The 21,869-nt window shown below is 40.2% G+C and overlaps 1 protein-coding gene and 1 pseudogene across 2 annotated transcripts in view; one reads left to right on the top strand and one right to left on the bottom strand.

Annotated features, from left to right (window-relative positions):
* Window positions 1-656: 656 nt before the first annotated feature.
* INTS4 (integrator complex subunit 4) overlaps window positions 657-21,869 on the top strand; it is a 111,239-nt gene continuing 90,026 nt past the window's right edge. The window contains exons 1-4 of one of the 2 annotated variants that reach the window (XM_077867177.1): window positions 754-809; window positions 4,152-4,217; window positions 5,882-6,076; window positions 20,409-20,526. In XM_077867177.1, coding sequence (XP_077723303.1) covers window positions 20,497-20,526 — 30 coding nt within the window. In that variant the 5' untranslated portion in view covers window positions 754-809; window positions 4,152-4,217; window positions 5,882-6,076; window positions 20,409-20,496. Of the gene's footprint in view, window positions 810-4,151; window positions 4,218-5,881; window positions 6,077-20,408; window positions 20,527-21,869 lie in introns of both variants that reach the window. The other variant, XM_077867176.1, reaches the window with a different exon arrangement.
* LOC144294948 (cytochrome c pseudogene) lies at window positions 13,837-14,171 on the bottom strand (annotated as a pseudogene).

Here is a 21,869-nt window from a genome sequence, read left to right as displayed (position 1 = left end):
AGGCTCCCTGTGGAGAGCCGGGTGTGGGACTCGATCCCGGGTGCCCAGGATCACGCCCTGGGCCGAAGGCAGGCGCCCATCCGCTGAGCCACCCAGGTGCCCCCAGAGTCCGTTCATTAAGCGCTAATCTTGGTCTCCAACTTTGATGCTTGACCCTTGACCTCAGGATTCTTTTCCCTCTTTCCTACCTATCTGAGGAAGGGTTGATTCCACACAGGTAGGTAGATTTCAAGCAACTGAAAGGGAAGGGAAAAGAAAAGAAAGCTGAAAAAGGCTACAAGCGGCACCCGGGGACGCCGCAGCCGCGCTCCCCGATCTCTCCAGGGAAACGCCTCCCGCCGCCCCAGGTTTTGCCTCCAGCCCCGGACCGTCCCGCCTCTGCCCTTTGCCCTGTACTTCCTCCCGCCCTTCCGCTCCCGCCCCCTCCGAGAGCAGCGGCGAGCCTCCGGAGGCTCCCATTGGCTCGTGTACGCTTTCAGTCTCTCCTCCCTCCAGAGGCCCCGCCTCCTCGCTCTGCGCCCTCCTTTCCGTTCCGCCGGCGCACGAGGCGTAGGCGCACAAATTCGGCCGCACCGCGGACTAGGGCGGTGGAGCAGCAGGAAGAGGCCTCTCTTTCTCGGAGCCCCACTGCCTTGTGGGATTGCGGCGAGTTCCTCCGGCCGAGGCGGGTTTTCCGGGTTCCGCTACCCGCCCCCCCGCCCCCCCCCCCCGCCTCCCTCGTGGAGTACGGAAGCTGAGAGGGCCCGCGGGCAGCCATGGCGGCTCACCTAAAGAAACGAGTGTACGAGGAATTCACTAAGGTGGTCCAGGTAAATTACGGAAGGGAAGGGCTCTGGGCCGGTCTGGGGCGGGGAAGGTTATCCACGCCCCAGACACTCCGCCAGAACAGACCGCGAAAGCTGGGTTGAGTGCGGACTACTTTGATGGGCTTTCCGAAAGTACACTTAAGGGGGCGTGTTCGTTTGCAGCTGCTGTTGTCATTATTAGTCTGTGCGGTCCGACACTTAAAAAAATAAAACTATTAGAGAGAACACATAGCACTGTGCAATTTACGAGGATGTCCTCTCCGTTATTTCGGCTTACTCGGGTTACATCAGCACCTTCGTTCTACAGATGGTGGCTCAAAAGCTTCTGGAGGGATGCGAGGATCCAGAGCCCATTTCTGGTGGAGCCCTTCCCAACTCCTGTTGCAAAAAAAAAGGCGCCTAGGGACAAGTTGGTTATGTAGAACCCTAAGGGGTTGGAAGAGGAGTCTAGACTTCCTCAAGACCCAGCCAAAGCGGGGGTGGGGGGGGCTGTCACAGGCTGCTTCGGGGCAGAGGTTTCCATTTGTGGAACAGCTTACTTAGGAAGCAGGGCTGTACTTTCCTCCGTTGGAGTTAAGGACAGGTGATTCGATCTCCTGACACCTGTGACTGTCCATGTGTCGCCTCATAGATGTTGCTAAAGTAGAGGTTGATTCCAGGTTATCTCGTGTGTCCTGCTTCTCGGACTTTTTTATGCAAATCGTCTGGTGATCTTGTTAAAATGTGGATTACCCCACTCAGTGGGGTGGGGGAAGGTAGGCAATAATCTGCATTTCTGACGAGCCCCCAATTGATGCTAGTAGTAGATCAAAAGCATTCTTACTTAGATCCATAGACTGGCCCCTAAATCCTTAGACTTCTAGTGTAGCAGGAGTTAGACCATCCAGCAGGAAATTCCTTAAACATTTCATTCATTCCTTTAACGAGAGTGTTGAGTGAGTGGTTACTGTGTATCAGGTATAGCTAAAGGTGTTGCTACAAAGTCCGGTACACATTAAGGTCCCTGTCCTTTAGGAGCTTGCAGACTAATGGGAGAGACAGAAAAGCGTATCTGTGATTGTAATACAGAGATGAGTATATTGACAGATCAAGTTTTTCTGTCTCTTTTCACTTATCATTTCTGTTTTGTGGACACATTTTTGTACATATTCCCACTGACTGTAGGGAAGTTAGTCTGCTTATTTATTATTTTTTTGCTTATTTTTTTCTTTTTTTTAGATTTTATTTATTTATTCATGAGAGACAGAGAGAGAGAGAGAGAGAGAGAGAGAGGCAGAGTCCCAGGCAGAGGGAGAAGCAGGCTCCATGCAGGGAGCCCCATGTGGGACTCGATCCCAGGTCTCCAGGATCAGGCTCTAGGCTGAAGGCGCTGCTAAACCAAGGAGCCACCTGGGCTGCCCAATTTTTTTTTTTTAATTTTTCTTAAAAAGTGACTGAGATTTAGACTTGACATTTTCTAATTGCTCCATTTTATGTGAAATTAGTTTTCTTGAACTTTTAGAATGAGTCGAGGTTCAGGAAGGCTTTTCTTTTTTCTTTTTATTTTTAAGCAATCTCTACACCCACCGGCTCAAGCTCAACCTGGAATTCAAGAGTTGCATGTTGCACCAATTGAACCATCCAGGGCCCCCTTAGGACTGTTTTTCTAGTTTCACAGAGCTTCTTCTGTGATTTGCTTTCTGGAATTTTCTGGGGCTGTTTCCCCTGCCCACTTTTTTTTTTTTCCTTTGTAATTATGGTAAAATACATATTTTGCCATTTAAACAATTTTTTTTTTCTTTTCAAAGCTCAAGAATGAATAAGAGGCAGAGTGGCAGAGGAAGAGGGGAAGAGAGAATCTTTAGGAGGCTCCACGCTCAGTGTAGAGCCTGATGCAGGGCTTGATCTCACCACTTTGAGATTATGACATGAGCCAAAATCAAGAGCTGGAAGCTTAACCAGCAGACTCCCTAGGCTCCCCCATTTTAAACATTTTTAAGTGTACAGTTCACTGGCATTATGGACATTCATTCACATTGTCGTGCAGTGTGATTTCCTTTCTAACTATAGTTCTTTTGTTCCCACTTCTCAAGAGTACTCACTTTTCCTTGAGCATGTCATGTGTTTACACTTCTCCAAACTCTTGTACCTGTTGTCTCTTTTACATGGAATGCATGTCATTTTTTTCCATTATTTTTACTTTTGCATTTTTGTTTCAAGACCCAACTAAAACCTTATTAGCAAGAGTTTCGTCTCTTCCTCCACTGCTTCTGTGGCAAGTATTCTGTTTATACTCATCGATTTGTACTTATCACTTAGTGTTACTATAATTACCAGTTGTTAACCTTAAAAATAGTTATTTTAGAAACAAAAATGCAATTATTTGGGAATAATAGAGAATGTGCAATTCAGGGCATGCATGCCATGGCAAAACCACAAGCAAGTGCAGCAAACAAAAAAGAGGGCCTTTATTATATGGAGAAGGAGGAGGAAGCTGGGAGGGGTTATTTTGAAGGGAAAGTCTAGGGTGATAAGAGTTTCTTATTGGCTGACTTGCAACGGTGGTAGATTTCTTGTAGGAGATGCAATGTACATCTTTCTCCTTGGGGCCTGTAATTGATGATTTTTTTCCTGTGGATGATTTTTCTCTTGTGATCTATAAACCACAGTTCTTTCCCTAATTGATTATTGAGTGGCACTGTTCTCCCTTCTAGGCCCCCCACCCTTATATCCTCCTTACTCGATTTTAGTGAGTTTTCTCTATTAATTTCACACGGTGTACATATCTCCTTACCAGCCTGGGCTCCTTAAGGACAGAGATAATACCTCGTTCATCTCCGTGTCCTTTGTTATGGGTGGGAGAGTCTGAGTGGTATAAATGGAGGTCTTGGTTCTTGGATTCCCCACAAAGATTTATATGAGGATCCAAGCTTGAATAAAGACAGAAAGAGTGTAGCAAGCACAAAGCAGTTTACTAAGGACAGTACCCTTTCAAAAAGGGAGAATGGGCAGGCCCAGAGGTGGCTATTGTATTGGAGCTAGAGGGGTCTTATTGTGTTGGCTAGGTTACCCTGGGGCAGAGGTTGAAGAGGAAGCTGCATGTTCTATACTTGTGGCTCTTGGTCTGTCAGCTCCAGGGTGTTGGAAGCCTTGCCAGGATGTTAAGAAACACAGTCAGGATGTCGTGTCCTCAGGCTTCTAATGTGTCACCTATTTATCACCACCTTTGCCCCCAGCTCTTGCCAAACGACTCTATCCCCCCTGGATGACCATAGGTCTTGGCTCACTAAAATGTTATTGATGGTTGACTAAGCAGATATTAGTTTGTCTTTCCCCTCACATACTCTTATGGAAAATCTTTCTCAGATTTTGACCTGATTGGAGCCCAAGTAACACTGAAGACTGAATTTGTGTAGAAAAGGATGGGAATGGGTAAGGATTTTAAGAAAAGAGCTCATTTTTTCATTTCATTCTGCATAATCATTACCATAGAGTGATGAAATGGGATCTTAGTGCATCTGATCTTTTCCTCTGCTATGAAGAAGGGGAGGGAGAGAGAACTATATTTAGTGCTTATTGTGTTTGTACGCATAAAGACATTATACTTTAGTCTTCTCAAATATCTGTATCATACAGGAATTGTATTCCCTTTTATAGAAGAAGGATAGGCCTCCTCTCACTAGTAAGTGGTTACTGAACCCAAGTTCTGACTTCAAAATCTTTGGTCTCTTTATTTTTTTTAATTTATTTATTTTATTTTATTTTTTTCTTTGGTCTCTTTATATCATGCTCTACTTTATTCCTGACTAGAATAATTCTAATCTTTTCTCTGTAGTATTGTAAATTTTTTTTTTGTAGTATTGTAAATTTGATGAGAGGTGATTGCTCAGGATATCAAAACAACGCATCAAATGTTAAGGAAAATTATTGATTTTAACATTTGTTGTCTTTATGATGAGCTCAATACCTACCCAGCAGAGCCTGACTTAAGCCTTGGAGTGACAGTTTCCCTTTTATGTCAACTTTTTGGACTCCTTATAATAATGAATATATCTAGAAAGTTTCTAGTTATAAGCCATCCTTGAGAGAATTGAGAAAATAGTTACATAATTTTGTGTGTCCTGTGGTTCAGATGAGGATCCCTAGTTGAGAAAGACTGATAGTAGTGTCATAATTCCCATTTTATAAATGATGACAGTAAGAATTATGACTTACTTAGAGCAGCAGAATTGGAACTCAGAGACCAGTCCTAATGCTGAATAATCATTCAGGAAACATTTGTTAAGTGGCTACAGTTTGCAAGGAAATTGACTATTTTAAAAAAATTTTTTATACTAATCAATCATCCTTTTAATAAAGGCAGGATGGTTTGGGTAGTCATTTGGAGTAAGGAGAAGACTTTTTACTCAATGTAAGCTACAGATAGTTCCCATCAGTTCCAGTTTTCTCACAAGGAAAGCTGAGCCAGGTAGGTGTCTCAGCACAGTCTGAACATATTTATAGAATCAAGATTTCTTTTTATGTATTATTTTAAAGATTTTATTTATTGAAAGAGAGGGAGAGAGAGAGAGGGAGAGAGAGAGAGAGAAGAGCTTGAGCAGGGGAGAGGAGCAGAGGGAAAGGGAGAAGCAGACGCCCTGCTGAGCAGAGAGCCTGATTTGGTGCTCAATCCTAGGACCCTGAGATCACGATCTGAACCGAAGGCAGATTCTTAAACTGATTGAGCCACCCAGGTGCCCCGAGATTTCTTTTTAAGTAAAGAATGGAGCAGATATTTCATGTGTCCTTTTAACCCAAAAGCTACAACAGTCCTGAGAGATTGGTAGAACAAAATGTTAGTGGATCTATTTTACAGAAAAAGAAATTGAGACTTGTAGAAATGAAATGACTAGTCCAAAGTGGTGGGAGCTAGTGAAAAGCAAAATGGGGACTCATAGTCTTGCCTCCACTCCAGTGCCCCTTTTCCAGTTCGTAACACTGCTTTTTCCTAAAGTTAAGTCTACCAGTTAAATATATTATCTGGAATAAGGAAATGAGGCAAAGTGAAATTGGCAGAGCCTCTATTTTCATGTGTTATCTTTCCTATTCCTTTGCAGCAACAACAGGAGGAAATTGCAACCAAGAAACTGCGATTGACAAAACCAAGTAAATCTGCAGCACTCCACATAGATCTGTGTAAAGCTACCTCCCCAGCAGATGCTTTGCAGTATCTACTCCAGTTTGCCAGAAAGCCTGTTGAAGCAGAAAGTGTGGAAGGAGTAGTCAGGATTCTCTTGGAACATTATTACAAGGTAAGAACGTCTTGAGGACCTGATGGGAGTATAAGAATTGTATCATGTCTACCAAATGGGTTAGTATTGCAAGATAAATAAGAAGGTGTTAATTCAGCACTCTTTTATTGAGGGCCTTCCATCTGTGGGGCACTATAGATACAGATATAGAGATAAAAAATGATCCAAATCCTGTTTGCAGAAACTTGCAGCGTCTCTGTGTGGATGTAGAGAGTATCCATATAGCATATACAGAGACAGATGTGAACATACTTCTGGGGGTAGTGTTGCCTGTGTTATGTAGAGTGCAGTGGGAATACAAAAGACTTCAGCCTTGACCCTCTGTAACCAGATTTGTCTCTGAAATGTCATCCTGTCATCCTGTGTTATTGCCCTAATTCAAGGCCCTCGTGTCTAATTTGATAGCCTACTTCTTTTTAACCTTATTTTTCCTTCCTTAGTAGCATTTCTCCATGTATTTTACTGAGTTAGAAAAAACATCAATTTGTGATGTACTAAACTTCAGGAAATACTTTAAGCAGAAATGAAATTCATGAGTTGTGTTATTTTTCAGTTTATGTAAGTAAAATCTGAAGTAAAAGGGAAGACATGATTTCCAAATGTATGAATCACAGATGAATCAAAGTTTTAAACTTAATATGAAAATTTTCAAGCCTATAAAAGAGTTGAGACAGTACTATAATGAACAGCCAAATAACCCATCTCTGGGATTCAACACTTAACAAATATTTTGCCAAATTTTCTCCCTCTGTTTGCTTTCCTTAAGTTTTTAAAAGTATCATATATTTCCCTAAATAGTTCAATAAGAAACAAAAAATAAAACACTTTAACCACATCAAATAAAACTAAAAATTCCTTAATGTCCTCTAACAACTAGTCCATATTCAGATTTCTCTTATTCCCCAAATATCTTTTTATAGTTGATTTGTTCAAATCAAAATGCAAACACTATTCACACATGACATTTCGTCTTTTTTAAATCTAGAACAATTTTTATTATTTTGGTGACTGTATAAAGAAACTCAAAGTCAGTTGTTGATAAAATGTCTTGTTTTCTGAATGCGTTTACTTCCTCGGGGGTTAATTTGATCCTCTATCCCTTTTATTTACAAGGAATGGAAAATTAGATATACAGTATAGGCTTTGTTAGATTCAGGTTAAGCATATTTTTGAAATTTTAAATAGTATGTTATAGATGATTTGTATTTCATAATGTATCTGTTAGGGTGCATGTAATGTCTTCAAGTGTTCCCATCAGGTTTTCTCTTCAGTATCTTTTATTTCTGTAAACTATTTAAATCGTTTATTTAAATCGTTTATGTGTGACATAAAGGGTCTTTTCCTTTACATATAAAATGTTCTAGCTTAATCAGAAATGCTTGTAGTTTCCCAAAGATGTCGTGGATTTTTCAGAAATGCTTTTCCCCTAGGCTAGAACCCCTCTGTCTTCTTCCCACTGCCCTGTGATCTGGTTTGCCACCTTTTTCTGTCAAGCATATTCTTTCAGTCTTTCCACTTAGGTTTCCTTCTGCCTAGAACACTTCCCTCAGATGTTCATATGTCTACTTTTTACACTTTGTTCAAGTCACAGCTCAAATGTCACTTTATCATTAAGGCCTTTTTTTAAACCCTATATTTAAAATTGAAACTGCCTATTCTACCCTAAAACCTCCTAGCCCCCTTCCTTGATTTGGTCTTCTCCATAGCACTTACTATCTTCTCATATATATTTTTTAAATTGAGAGAGCAAGCATGTGTGTGGGAGGAGGGGGGGGAGAGAGAGGGAGAAAAATCCTCAAGCAGACTCTGCTGAGCATGTAGCCCAATATGGGGCTTGATCTCACAACCCTGAAATCATGACCTGAGTTAAAATCAAGAGTCCAACTGAGCCACCTTGGCACTGTCCCCATCTTCTCATATTCTATATGATTTTCTCATTTATTTGGTTCCTTGTCTGTTTCCCCATACAATAATGTAAGCGCCTCTTGAACAGGGATTTTTTTGTTTTGTTTTGTTTTTTTGAATTGGTGAATCCGGGGGCAGCTGGGTAGCTCAGTTGGTTAAGCATCTACCTTCGGCTCAAATCATGGTCCCTGGGATCAAATCCTGAGTTGGGCTCCCTGCTCAGCGGGGAGCCTTTCCTCCCTCTCCCTGTGCTACTCCTGCTGCTTGTGCACTTGTTCTATCTCTGTCAAATAAATAAAATCTTTGAAAAATAAATAAAATCTTTAAAAATAAATACAATAAATTGATGAATCAGCAGCACCAAGAACAGTGTGTGGTAAAATTAATATTTGTTGAATGAGTGAGTGTATGCTTTTATGAGACTTATTACTCCGTTAACAAATGCTTATTATATATCAGGAATTTTTCTGGGCGCTGGGCAGTCCTGTTAGCTCTTAGTATTGCTAGTGTTTGCCGTATGTCTCTCTCCTTTAGACTTGAAGCCCTTAAGTTCAGAGACTACAAATCTGTTTAGTCTGTGTCCCAGTGTGTGGCTTGGTTCCTGGAACATTGTAGGGGATTAATAAATGCATCTCTCATGTTTTACATGAATGTCATCAGGGTTTCTGTTTTCAGGTTTTTAGACACTTAGTGATCTATTTTTAGTTACCTCTTGGCAATATCTACTTATCTTTTTTTTTTTTTTGATTTTACTTATTTATTCAGGAGAGACAGGGAGAGAGAGGCAGAGACAAAGGCAGAGGGAGAAGCAGGCTCCATGCAGGGTGCCTGAAGTGGGACTCAATCCCGGGTCTCCAGGATCACGCCCTAGGCTGAAGGCGGTGCTAAACTGCTGAGCCACCGGGCTGCCCAAACTTGTTGGAATTTATAAAGCTCTTTCCATGTGTGATATTTTTTAATCCTGATGACAACACCATTGTTATTTATGTAATCCAGGTAAGAAACTAAGCTTGGAGCAGTTTAGTTTCCAAGGTGACCCAGCTAAGTAAATGGAGGGTCTGGATTTGAATGGTGGGGGGTTAACTTTTTGTCATGTAACATTTCAAATATATATACAAGTAGAGAGAATGGTTTAATTAATTCTGGTGTACCCAGTACCCAGTTTTCAGCAGTTACCACTTTATGGCCAAACTTGTTTTATTCTCATGCCTCCCACCCAGCAGTCTGTTTCCATTTCCTCCACTCTTACCCTCTCTGCCAAATTCTCCCGGAGACCATATCATTTTGTTCATAGATTTCAATTTATATCTCTAAACAATACTATTTTAAAAGACATAATCAATATCATTATCATGTCTAAAAGAAAAATTGAACTCTAGCATTCCGATGTCATATCCTACACTCTTTAACCAGGCCATGCAGCTTACATTAGTCTAGCAGATCCTAGCCCCAAAGGGAATGAGGAGAGATGCCATGTATCCAGGTCTAGATTGATAACTGTACAATTTTTTATCCTTTCATCTTATATCCATCAATGTGATCTCTCATATTTTAGATAGACTGCTTGGGCTTCCGCTTCTGTCCTCCAAATTTTTTTGTGGTCAGGCAGCAGTATCTGAACTTCTTTTACATGAGGGGTTCATTTATATTACTGTGCTGGTTGCTGTGAAGGATGTAGAACTGTGAGATATGTTTCTTGTCCTTTTGGGGCTAGCAGTATAGTTGATATACCAAATAATACATGTAGTAAATAGGGATGCCTGGGTGGCTCAGTGGTTGAGTGTCTGCCTTTGGCTCAGGGCATGATCCTGGAGTCCCGGGATTGGGTCCCACATCGGGGTCCCTGTGAGGAGCCTGCTTCTCCCTCTGCTTATGTCTCTGCCTCTCTCTGTGTCTCTCATGAATAAAAAAATAAAATCTTAAAAAATATATATGTCTTATATATGCATATATATGTAGTAAATAGATAACAAGAGCTAAAGTTATTCATCTGTTCATTTTTTTAAGAGATTTTTAAAAAGATTTATTTATTTATTTATTAATAGAGACACAGAGAGAGAGAGAGAGAGAGAGGCAGAGACAGGCAGAGGGAGAAGCAGGCTCCACTCAGGGGGCCCGACGTGGGACTCGATCCCGGGTCTCCAGGATCATGCGCTGGACCAAGGGTGGTGCTAAACCGCTGAGCCACCCGGGCTGCCCCATTTTTTTTTTTTTTTTAATTTTCTTGAAATGTCATGAATTCTAACTCAGTGCCAGGCTTTGTGGAGATGTTGGAGATAAGAGATGATTATGTGATCCTCAACCTGAGTCTAGTTGGATAGATATACAATAAATGGATAATAACATAGTGTTATAGGTGCTGTGAAATCTGGGACAGGTTATGATGTTACCTCAAAGAAGAAGGTAATCAGTTTGATTTGGGATTAGGGGACTAAAGTAGTAGTGATGCTTGAGATGAGTCGTCTTCTTTTTTTAAAAAAATATTTTATTTATTTATTCATGAGAGACACAGAGAGAGAGAGAGGCAGAGACACAGGCAGAGGGAGAAGCAGGCTCCACTCAGGGAGCCCAACATGGGACTCGATCCCGGGTCTCCAGGATCATGCCCTGGGCTGAAGGTGGCGCTAAACCGCTGAGCCACCCAGGGATCCCAGAGAGAAAGAATCTTAAGCAGGCTCCATGCATACCGTGGAGCCTGATGCAGGGCTTGATCTCAGAACCCTGAGATCATGACCTGAGCCAAAATCAGGAGTTCGACACTTAATTAACCAAGCCACCAGGGGACCCACACTTTTCAAGCTTTTTTTTGTGAAATATAACATAAAGAAGAATATGTAGAAAAACCTCATTCAGCCTGTTGCTCTGTCACACACTATGAACACTGTGTGTAACCACCATCCAGGTCAAGAAATGGAATATTATCAGCTTCTTGTAAGCTTCTTCAAATTCCCCTCTAATGATTTAGATCTTTCCTAAAAGATAACCTCCAATGTTCTGACTTTCAGGGTAATAACTGTCTTTTATTTCTTACCATTAAGCCTGCACTTCTAAATACAGTTTATTTTTGTCTTTTTTTTAAAAAACCTCATATAATTAGAAAATTATATGAGAATATAGTGTATATCTTTTTATGTGTGGCTTTTGCTCAGAATTCTACCTATATTGGTATTCATTCATATTGTTGACAGTAGCTATAGTTCATTATCTATCTATCTATGTATCTATCTATCTATTTATTTATTTAAAAGGCCTTATTTATTTATTTATGAGAGACACACAGATAGAGAGGCAGAGACACAGGTAGAGGGAGAAGCAGGCTCCATACAGAGCCCGATGTGGGACTTGATCCCGAGTCTCCAGGATCACACCCTGGGCCAATGGCAGGCGCCAAACTGCTGAGCCACCCAGGGATCCCGCTATAGTTCATTTTTACCAGAGCATAATATTTCATTGAATGAATATACCCTAATTTATTCATTCCATTATTGAGGGACATTTAGACTGTCTCCACTTTTTAGCTATTACAGGCTAGTGCCATGAACATTTTGTATAAGTCTCTTGGTATGCATTTCTTACATTTCTGTATTCTGTATACCCTGGAGTGTAATTACTGAGCCAACTTTTTCAAAGTGGTAGTACCAATTTACACTGCTGTTGGCACTGTGAGAATTCCAATTCCACATATTTGCCACATTGGAATTGTTGATCTTTTTCATTTGACAGTTCCTGTTGTATTTTGATGAAAAGAAGTTCTTAACGTAGTCCAATTTGACAACCTTTTCATTTGATTTTGGACTTTTCTTATCTGACATAAGAAGGGTTTCCCAACCCTGAACTCATGAAGACATTTTGCTGCATTGTTACTAGAAGCTTACTTGCTTTTCACACATGGGATTAATTTGTGTGTATGTTGCTTGTGTAAATGGAAATTCAAATGTCCAGCACCATTTATTGAAAAGAATATCCTTTCTTGGGCAGCCCGGGTAGCACAGCGGTTTAGCTTCGCCTGCAGCCCAGGGTGTGATCCTGGAGTCCCGGGATCGAGTCCCACATCAGGCTCCCTGCATGGAGCCTGCTTCTCCCTCTGCCTGTGTCTCTGCCTCTCTCTATCTCTCTCTCTGTGTGTCTCAAATAAATAAATAAAATCTTAAAAAGAAAAAAAAAAGCTGAAAGCTTTAAAAAAAAAAAAAAAAGAATATCCTTTCTCCATTGTTCTGTAGTACCACCTTTGTGGTAAATGAAGCGTCTGTATATAGGTATTTCAGGTCTTTCTATTCTATTCCAGTAGTCTATTTGGCTATTCTTATGCCAGTACCATGCTGTCTTAGCATAGCATTATATTAAATCTTGACATCTGGTAGGACAAGTTCACTTACTTTGCTTTTCTGTAAGAATATCTTAGGGATGCCTGGGTGGCTCAGTGGTTGGGTGTCTGCCTTTGACTCAGGTTATGATCCCGGGGTCCTGGGATCGAATTTTGCATCGGACTCCCTGCAGGAAGTCTGCTTCTCCCTCTGCCTATCTCTTTGTGTCTCTCATGAATAAATAAATAAAAATCATAAAAAAAGAATATCTTAGTCATTCTTGATCTTTTCATTTCTTTATGAATTTTGAAATCAGTTTGTGAAATTTTGCCCCCAAACAAAATTTCTGTTAGGATTTTGATTAGATTTACATTAATCCTATAGTTCTTTTTTTTTTTTTTAAGATTTTATTTATTTATTTATGAGAGACACAGAGAGAGAGAGAGAGAGGCAGAGACACAGGCAGAGAGAGAAGCAGGCCCCATGCAAGGAGCCTGACATGGGACTCGATCCTGGATCTCCAGGATCTCGCCCTGGGATGAAGGTGGCGCTAAACCGCTGAGCCACCTGGGCTGCCCTAATGGTATAGTTCTGATGACACTTTACATTTGACATTTTACAGTATTGAGTGTTCAAGTCCATAAACGTGGTACAGCCCTATTATTTTAATACTGTTGTATAGTTTTCTGCATAGAGATTTTGTACATTTTCTGCTAGTTATTCCTAGATATTTAATATTTTGTTATTGTAAATGACAGTATTTTTATAAAATTTCATTTTCTAACCCTACATAGCTGATACTCAGGAATGCAGTTGACATTTATTAACTCATATATCTTACAACCTTACTAATTAAGCTCACCTAACAATTTTAATAAATTACATGTAGATTATCTTGAATATTTTACAAATAATTATCAGCAAATAGCTTTAATATAATGATGCCAGTTATCTTTTGATTATATACCTATCTCTGCCTTTTACTTTAATCTTTTTTTGTATCTTTTTGTTTTAGATAAGACCTTTGTAAAGAACGTAGTTAGTTGTTTTTTTTTTTTAAAGATTTATTTTTATTAGAGAAAGCATGGGGAAGGGCAGAAGGAGAGGGAGACAAGCAGACTCCCCACTGAGCAGGTAACCTGATGCCTCCTCCTCTCCTTTTCTTTTTTTTTTTTTTTTTAACCACAAGCCAATCTTATTTAAATCAGGACTGTCCAACTGTCCAAGAGAAACATTCTATTAGCCACTCATGATCTGAATTCTGGTCAATGAGATCAATTTAAATATGGTACACATAAAAAAAAAAGTCATGAGAAATTTTTGTTGTGTAATAAATAAGGCGATGGGGATCCCTGGGTAGCTCAGTGGTTTAATGCCTGCCTTTGGCCCAGGGCATGATCCTGGAGTCCCAGGATCGAGTCCCACGTCAGGCTCCCGGCATGGAGCCTGCTTCTCCCTCCTCCTGTGTCTCTGCCTCTCTCTCTCTCTCTCTCTCTATGTCTATCATGAATAAATAAATAAATAAATCTTTAAAACAAACAAATAAATAAATAAGGCGATGGCCAATTATTACTCCTTAGTAGCTTTTTTGAGATAAGCTATTATGTCTACTCTTTCCCCTGTCTTCTTAATGCCAGCAAAGATCATTTTTGTTCCAGGGATGTACTTCTTGGGATTCCCCGAATACTCCATCAGCGTCTCCTCTCCTCAGGTGATGCCTTTGTTCTTGTTGGCATCCGTGTAAGAAAATCCAGAGGCCTGACCAGTCTTTCGCCCAAAGAAACCATGGAGGTTTGGCTCAGTCTTGTGCTTGCCTCCCTTTTCTACAGTATGGCACTGGGCACACTTAGAACAAAAATCTTCTTGCCCTTCTCAACATCACCCATTTTTGAATCACTTTTCTGTCGCGTACGAAACGAAGAAGCCCATTCGTGAGCCGGATATCCCGCTCTCTTCCTCCTCTCCTTTTGGGGCTTCAGTTACATGCGTGTTAGGGCATCTCTTTGTGTCCTATTCTCTTCTTTTCCAATCTTTCGTTCTTTTGTCTCCTTGGGCTTCATTCTGGACCTATCTTCTGGTTCACTCCTCTCTTCACCTTGTCTAGTCTCCTGTTATACCTATCCATTTGTTCTTAATTTCATTGATTGCTTTGTGGTTATTTCTATAATTTCCTTTGTTTTTTAAAATTCTGGTTCTTGGGCAGCCTGGGTGGCTCAGTGGTTTGGTGCCGCCTTCAGCCCAGGGCCTGATCCTGGAGACCCGGGATCGAGTCCCACGTCAGGCTCCCTGCATGGAGCCTGCTTGTCCCTCTGTCTGTGTCTCTGCCTTTCTCTCTCTCTCTCTTTCCATCTCAAATGAATAAATAAATCTTTTAAAAAAAATTCTGGTTCTCTGTTAAAAATCTCATTTTGTCTTTATTGCTTTCAACATAATAAACAATTATTTTAAAATCTGTGTCTGGGGCAACCCCGGTGGCCCAGTGATTTAGCACAGCCTTCAGCCTGGGGCGTGATCCTGGAGACCCGGGATCGAGTCTCATATCAGGCTCCCTCCATGGAGCCTGCTTCTTTCTCCCTCTGCCTGTGTGTCTGCCTCTTTCTCTCTCTGTCATGAATAAATAAATAAAACCTTAAAAAAAAATCTGTGTCTGGTAACTCCAATAAATGGATCCCTCTAGCTGTGTCTTATAATATCTGTTCAATTATCTGATCTGCTAGCATGCTTTATTTCTTACTGTATTAGGCAATATATTTCCAAAATTGTAAAAATAATTTGAGGTTTAGGATGACTTAGTTTAATCCAGAGAGTATTCGTTTCGGTCCAGAAATCCAGGAAGAATTCTCATTTCAGGAATTAAGATGATTCAAAGCTGACCTGCAGTCCCTACCAAAATCTATTTTTATTTCATTCTTACTCATATTGTTGTAGCTTTTTGGAGTCCTAATCCAAAGTGATGGGGTTTATTAGGCTGCCCTTTCTCACCCTCAAACCCTTAGGCTTACACCCTAGCCGTTGTCCCTCTGACCTTACCTACTGTCAGAAGCACTGTTTACTTTGCCCCTCATTTCTCTATTCCCTATTCCCCTTGTTGGCAGAAGCCTGAAGTAAAAGCAGCCTCACACTTTAGGTGAACCTTCCTGGGCCTAGGATCCTAGTTCTTTAAATCTTTATTTATCTTTTACTTTTCTAATACTTTCAAATACACAAATGTATATACACACATACATATGTCTGCATATACATACATGTATGTTTATATGCATATACGCATATATGTTTGTATGTATACGTGTGCACACACACACTTTTTTTTTGCCATCCATAGTATTTTTCTAGTTTTCCTCAGCAGAAAAATTGATCTGAATTATCTAGCCTTGCCCTTAACAGAAATGGGAGTCTTGCTAATAATGTCTTTTGCCGCACTATTGCAATATACTCTTAATTTGTCTCTGCCTAGTTTTGTGCCTTCCAATCCAGTCATTCTGTTGAGTCTGGATTGATATTTCTTTTTTTTTTTTTTTTTTTTTTTTTTTTTTTATTTATTCATGATAGGCACACAGTGAGAGAGAGAGAGAGGCAGAGACACAGGCAGAGAGAGAAGCAGGCTCCATGCACCGGGAGCCCGACGTGGGATTCGATCCCGGATCTCCAGGATCGCGCCCTGGGCCAAAGGCAGGCGCTAAACCGCTGCGCCACCCAGGGATCCCTGGATTGATATTTCAAAAACTCAAATCTGTTAATGTCACTCTCCTGTTTATGGTTCATCAAAGCTTTTTCATTGCTCTTATGACAAAAATTATTCATTTGTTTATTCAACAGTGAACAAATATGTGTTGAATTCCTGCTGCATGGAGGGCATTATTAGAAAGATACTTGTCATTATTCTCAAAATGATGTGGTGCCTGTTAGTCTCTTCCACCTCATCTAAGGGTGCCTGGGTGGCTCAGTCATTTGGGCATCTGCCTTCAGCTTAGGTCATGATTGGGTTGGGGGTCATGATCTGTCGGGGTCCTGGGATCCAGCCTTCTGTTGGCCTCCCTGCTCAGTGGGGAGCCTGCTTCTCCCTCTCCTCCCCTCTTGCCCTCTCTGTCACTATCTTGGTCTCTCTCTCTTGCTCTCAAATAAATAAATAGATAAAATCTTTTTTTTTTTTTTTAAAAGCCTCGTCTTGTGTCAATGTACATTTTAGCCATATTGCCCTTTAAGTTCTGGAAGTTATGGTGTTTTTCATGACTCAGAGCATTGATTCATTCTTTTTCCTCTGCCTCAAGTTAGATCAGGATCTCTGACCGTGATAATGCCATTATTTTAAAGTCATGTCTGGAGGTGCCTGGTGGCTTAGTTGGTTAAGCCTCTGCTTTCAGCTCATGTCATGATCCTGGGGTCCTGGGATGGAGCCCCACATCAGGCTTTTGCTCAGTGGGGAGTCTGCTTCTCCCTATCCTTTTGCTCTCCCACCCACCCTGCCCCTTCTCTCTCAAATAAATAAATAAATAAATAAATAAATAAATAAATAAAATCTTTAAAAAATTATAACAGTAATATTCATTGTAACAAATTGAAGCACTACAGAAGTGTATGAGAATGAGATTTGCTTCTACAGATAAAAAATGTTAAAATGGGGTGTTTGGGTGACTCGGTTGAGTGTTAAGACTCTTGGTTTTGGCTCAGGTCATGATCTCATGGGTTGTGTGATTGTGGCGCATTTGGGCTTTCAGGCACTCGGGGGAGTCTGCTTGAAAGATTCTCTCCCTCTGTACTTTTCCCTTCGCTTGCTTGTGTTCTTTCTCTCTAAATAAATGAGTAAATCTTAAATGAAAAAAGTTTAAAAAATGAGCTTTCTAGACAGTACTTTGGAGAGAATCACCACTAACAGTTCTGTATGCATTTTTCTAGAGTTTTATATACAGCATTTTAGAATTTCCCGTATTCTGAGTTTGCGCCTTTCTTTTTTTTTTTTTAAAGATTTTATTTTTATAAATCTTTTTTTTTTTAATTTTTTTATTTATTCATGAGAGACACACACACACACAGAGAGAGAGGCAGAGACACAGACAGAGGGAGAAGCAGGCTCCATGCAGGGAGCCTGACGTGGGACTCGATCCAGGGTTTCTAGGATCACGCCCAGGGCCAAAGGCAGGCGCCAAACCGCTGAGCCACCCAGGCTGCCCAGTTTGCGCCTTTCTTCTGCCTGGAACACTGCTTCCTTAAATCTATCTCTGACTCTGTATCTGACTCATTTAAGTATCCTTTCAAAAACTGGATCCTCAGAGTGGACTTTCCTCACTGTGGTGTTTAGACTAGCCTCCCTACATTCTTCTTTTTTTTTTTTTTTAATTTTTATTTATTTATGATAGTCACACACAGAGAGAGAGGCAGAGACATAGGCAGAGGGAGAAGCAGGCTCCATGCAGGGAGCCCGACGTGGGATTTGATCCCGGGTCTCCAGGATCGTGCCCTGGGCCAAAGGCAGGCGCTAAACCGCTGCGCCACCCAGGGATCCCTACATTATTCTTTAACCCATTGTACACTTCATTTTTCTTCAGAATGTTTACCATGTGAAATTATATATATTTTACCAGTCTTTCCATTTGAATATAAGATCTGTTAGAGCAAGAATTGCTTCTGCGTTATTCACTATTGTATCCCCACTAGCTAGAATGATGCTTGGCACATAGTAGGTGCTTCTTGTATGGATGACTAAATGAATACATTAATTACCGTTTTAGATAGAGTACAGGACTTTCATGTGATTTTTTCAAAGGGTTAACTTTTGTTTGGTAACTTTACAAACATACACAAAAGGAGGGAAGATAATATAAGTCTTCAGGTCATCTTCATCCATCTTCAACATTTATCAGTATTTTGCCATTCTTGTTTTGATGCATTCCCCCCCCCCCGCCCCACTTTTTTGGGGTAGGGTAAATCTGAAGCAGCATATTATTTTACTTGTAAATATTTAATTATCTATGTTTAACAAATAAGGATTTTTTTTAGGACTTTATAAAAAATACCCACAAAAATCCTTAATAGTGTATACCTAGCCCATGATTGTCTTTTTTTTAAGATTTCTTTATTTTAGAGAATGCACACGTGTGTGTGTGTGTGTGTGTGTGTGTATACATGCACATGAGCATGGGGGAAAGGAAGGGGGCACTCAGGCAATCCTCAGTGATTGTTTTAAAGAAGACTTTGTACAGTTCGTTTGTTCAAAGCAAAATTCACATGTTGCATTTGGTTAATTTATCAATCTCTAAGTTTCTTTTAAAAATCTGTAGCATTTTCACCCTCCACCTTTTTATTTTCATTCCCATGTCATTTTTATTTTTATTTTTATTTTTTGTTTAAAAACCAGGGCATGTACCTTGTGGAATTTCCCATATTCTAGACCTACCTTTTATGTGTTTTTCATTTGCTCTTTATGATACCCCTCTTGAGTTCCGTATTCATAGTGGTGCCTGCAGTTCAGGTTTTCTTAGTCTTTGCATGAAAGGACTGATGATCAGAGAGAGGAAGGAAGGAGAGCACTAATCTCTGATGCTTCCTGTGGGCCATTCCTGTGCTGGTCATTTTCCTCTCAGTGTCCCCTGAGGTGATTAGTTCCATGTCACAGATGAGGCTTATACACATTAATTAGCCTGTTCAAGACATAGAGCTTAGGTAAAGACATGGTCCAGGCTTTATACCTAGATTTAGCTAATTTCAAAGCCCTTTCTCTTCCCTGCAGTTAAGTTCCCAAGAAAATGACTTTTTCAAGGTTATATACATGGTAAGTGGCGTGCCAGAATTCTAGAATCTGTTACTTCTTCTCCTGCTTCAGGCCTCCTTGATGTGCTTTGTCACTTCCTTAGAAACTGTAGAAACTGAGGTTGGAGAGTTGGTCATATCTAGAAGGCACTTCATTGGGACTCCTGGGTGGCTCAGTGGTTGAGCATCAGCCTTCGGCTCAGATCATGATCCCAGGGTTCTGGGGATCGAGTTCCATGTTGGGCTCCTTTTGAGGAACCTGCTTCTCCTTCTGCCCATGTCTCTGCCTCTCTCTGTGTCTCTCATGAATAAATAAAATTTTTTTTCAAAAAAAATAGAAGGCACTTCATCTTTTGAGCATATATTTAAGTAATTTTTCTTTGGTAGAGAATTGTGCTGACCTAATCCTAGCATTGGTGAGGTACTTTTTATTTTTCCTATTTCTAGTGTGTGTGTGTATTTTTCAATATGTATATCTGCATAGTGCCACATATGGTGCTATGTACCTGAGATATAGTGATGAACAAAAGGATGCGTTCCTTTTTTACTTTGGGGGAAATTTCTCACTATAGGAATCTTGGTGCAAATTAGAGACCACCTCCCAATAATGTGGCCAAAAGGGCCAGACACTCCTTTTTTTTTTTTTTTTTTTTTTAAGGTTTTATTTATTCATGAGAGACACAGAGAGAGAGAGAGAGAGAGAGGCAGAGACACAAGCAGAGCCAGAAGCAGGCCCCCTGCGGGGATCCTGATGTGCCGGATCCTGGGATCACACCCTGAGCCCTGAGCCGAAGGCTCAACCCCTGAGTCACCCAGGCATCCCACAGAGGACTGACTCATTTCTTAGTCTCCCTTCCACCTGGGGCCCATGTATGAGCCCTAGACCCAGCCAATTAGATTCACCTGCCTCAGACTTCTAATCAGGATGTGGTGATCCAAAAAAGCAGGGAGGATAAGAGATTGTTTTGGTGATAGCAGCGGTTAGCTGCAGCACCAGTTACCCGGGGCTCCGGGGCTCCAGGACCAGTGGTGCTGTCAGCAGTGTTGGGTGCCCTTTGCTAGCAGTGTTGGTGGTGCAACTTGCTGCACTTCATGTCTGATACAGCGGCACAGTGGAGGAAGGGTGTTCCTAAAAGCATGTTTCTGGTTAGAAGGTAATGGTATCAGGAAGGCATAGAAAAATTCCCATTCACTTGGCAGTGTTTAGGTATAACACTGATTGAGAAAAGGTCTTTCCTCTGAAGTTTATAAGGTTAATTTTTCAGAAATAAAGTTGTAGAATACTTGGATCATTGAATCACTTTTGAGATGTTAATTTACTCAGTTGTTTAACTGAGCCTAGAGCATCAAGGTAACAACAGCTTCTTTTTTTCCAGGAGAATGATCCATCTGTGAGACTGAAAATTGCATCATTGTTGGGTTTATTATCAAAGACTGCAGGATTTTCACCAGACTGCATTATGGATGATGCCATTAACATCCTGCAGAATGAAAGTAAGTTGCAATTTAAAAGCTATATAATCAGAGCAGAAATCTTTAGTTCCGTCTATATAGAATTTAGGATGAAACTTTCTTACGTTGGTTTTTGAAAAGGCATTTGAGGATGATTCAATAAAACATGTACATATATTCACATTAGAGATAAAATGCAGATTTGTCTCTTAATAGCTATCATTTATTGACTTTTACTAAATGCCATATACATATAATGGAAGATACATATTGTTGTCCCTGTATTTTCGGTGGGGAAAATGAAGCTCAGAGGAGCTAACTAACTTGTTCAAGGTTACATCGTATGTAACAGAGTGATGTTCTATATGTATGTGATATTTTGTTGACTGTACCATACTAATTCAAACCATGAGAGGTGCTGTCTTGATGATGTGGTCTTTCAGAATTTAGTTCCTGTTTAAAAGTGACATCTAGCTCTCACATGTCATTGTTGTCCAATTTGTTCCTCATGGATGCCCACTAAAATTGCTCTCGGCTTTTAGGTAAAATGGAGAACTATTTCATTTTTAAAATTCTTTTGATTATTTATCTGGTTTAATTTATGCACAAGATTCTGTTACAGAGTTGGTGCCTTACTTTAATATTTATTTTAAGATTAAATAAAAAGAAACCCTTTGTTGCTGTTTTCTAAAAGTATAATTTTGTTTGAATTGGTTATAATTTCAAAGAACAGTTTTATTTCATTTGGGGTATACATAGTTAGATAAATATGGCTTTAAATATTGGACAATATTTAATTTATGAATGTAAGAGGTTATAAGAGTAATAAAGGGCCAGGGAACTCAGACAATCCAAGTTCATTTATTGTACAATGTTTAATGATTACAAATATCTTACATATGTGGCCCATTGGCTGAAGTTGAGAATTTTAAAAACTTTGTTAGAAATAACTTCATATTAAAATTTAACTTATACTGAATTTTGACCCAAGACTTTTAGTTCACAGGAAACAAAGACTATGCCTTTAAAATTTTTTTCCAGAGGGGAAGTCTATTTTAATGAAACACTACTATAATGACAATAAAGAAAAAATTTTAAAAATACTTCTGCTACTACCTTAAAACAGTGTTTTCTTTTTTTAAAAAAATATTTTATTTATTTATTCATGAGAGATGCACAAAGAGAGACAGAGACATAGGCAGAGGGAGAAGCAGGCTCCATGCAGGGAGCCTGACGTGGGACTCAGTCCTGGGTCTCCAGAATCATGCCCTGGGCTGAAGGCGACGCTAAATCACTGAGCCAACTGGGCTGCCCAAAACAGTGTCTTCATATTTTAACTTATATACATTTATAGGGAATGTACTGTTTTTTGTTTTACTATACTC

The sequence above is a fragment of the Canis aureus genome, chromosome 23 (assembly GCF_053574225.1).
Source record: "Canis aureus isolate CA01 chromosome 23, VMU_Caureus_v.1.0, whole genome shotgun sequence".
In the NCBI taxonomy this organism is placed as follows: Eukaryota; Metazoa; Chordata; class Mammalia; order Carnivora; family Canidae; genus Canis; species Canis aureus.
The sequence above is the reverse complement of the archived record's forward strand: the minus strand, read 5'-3'. Positions and strand labels throughout refer to the sequence as shown.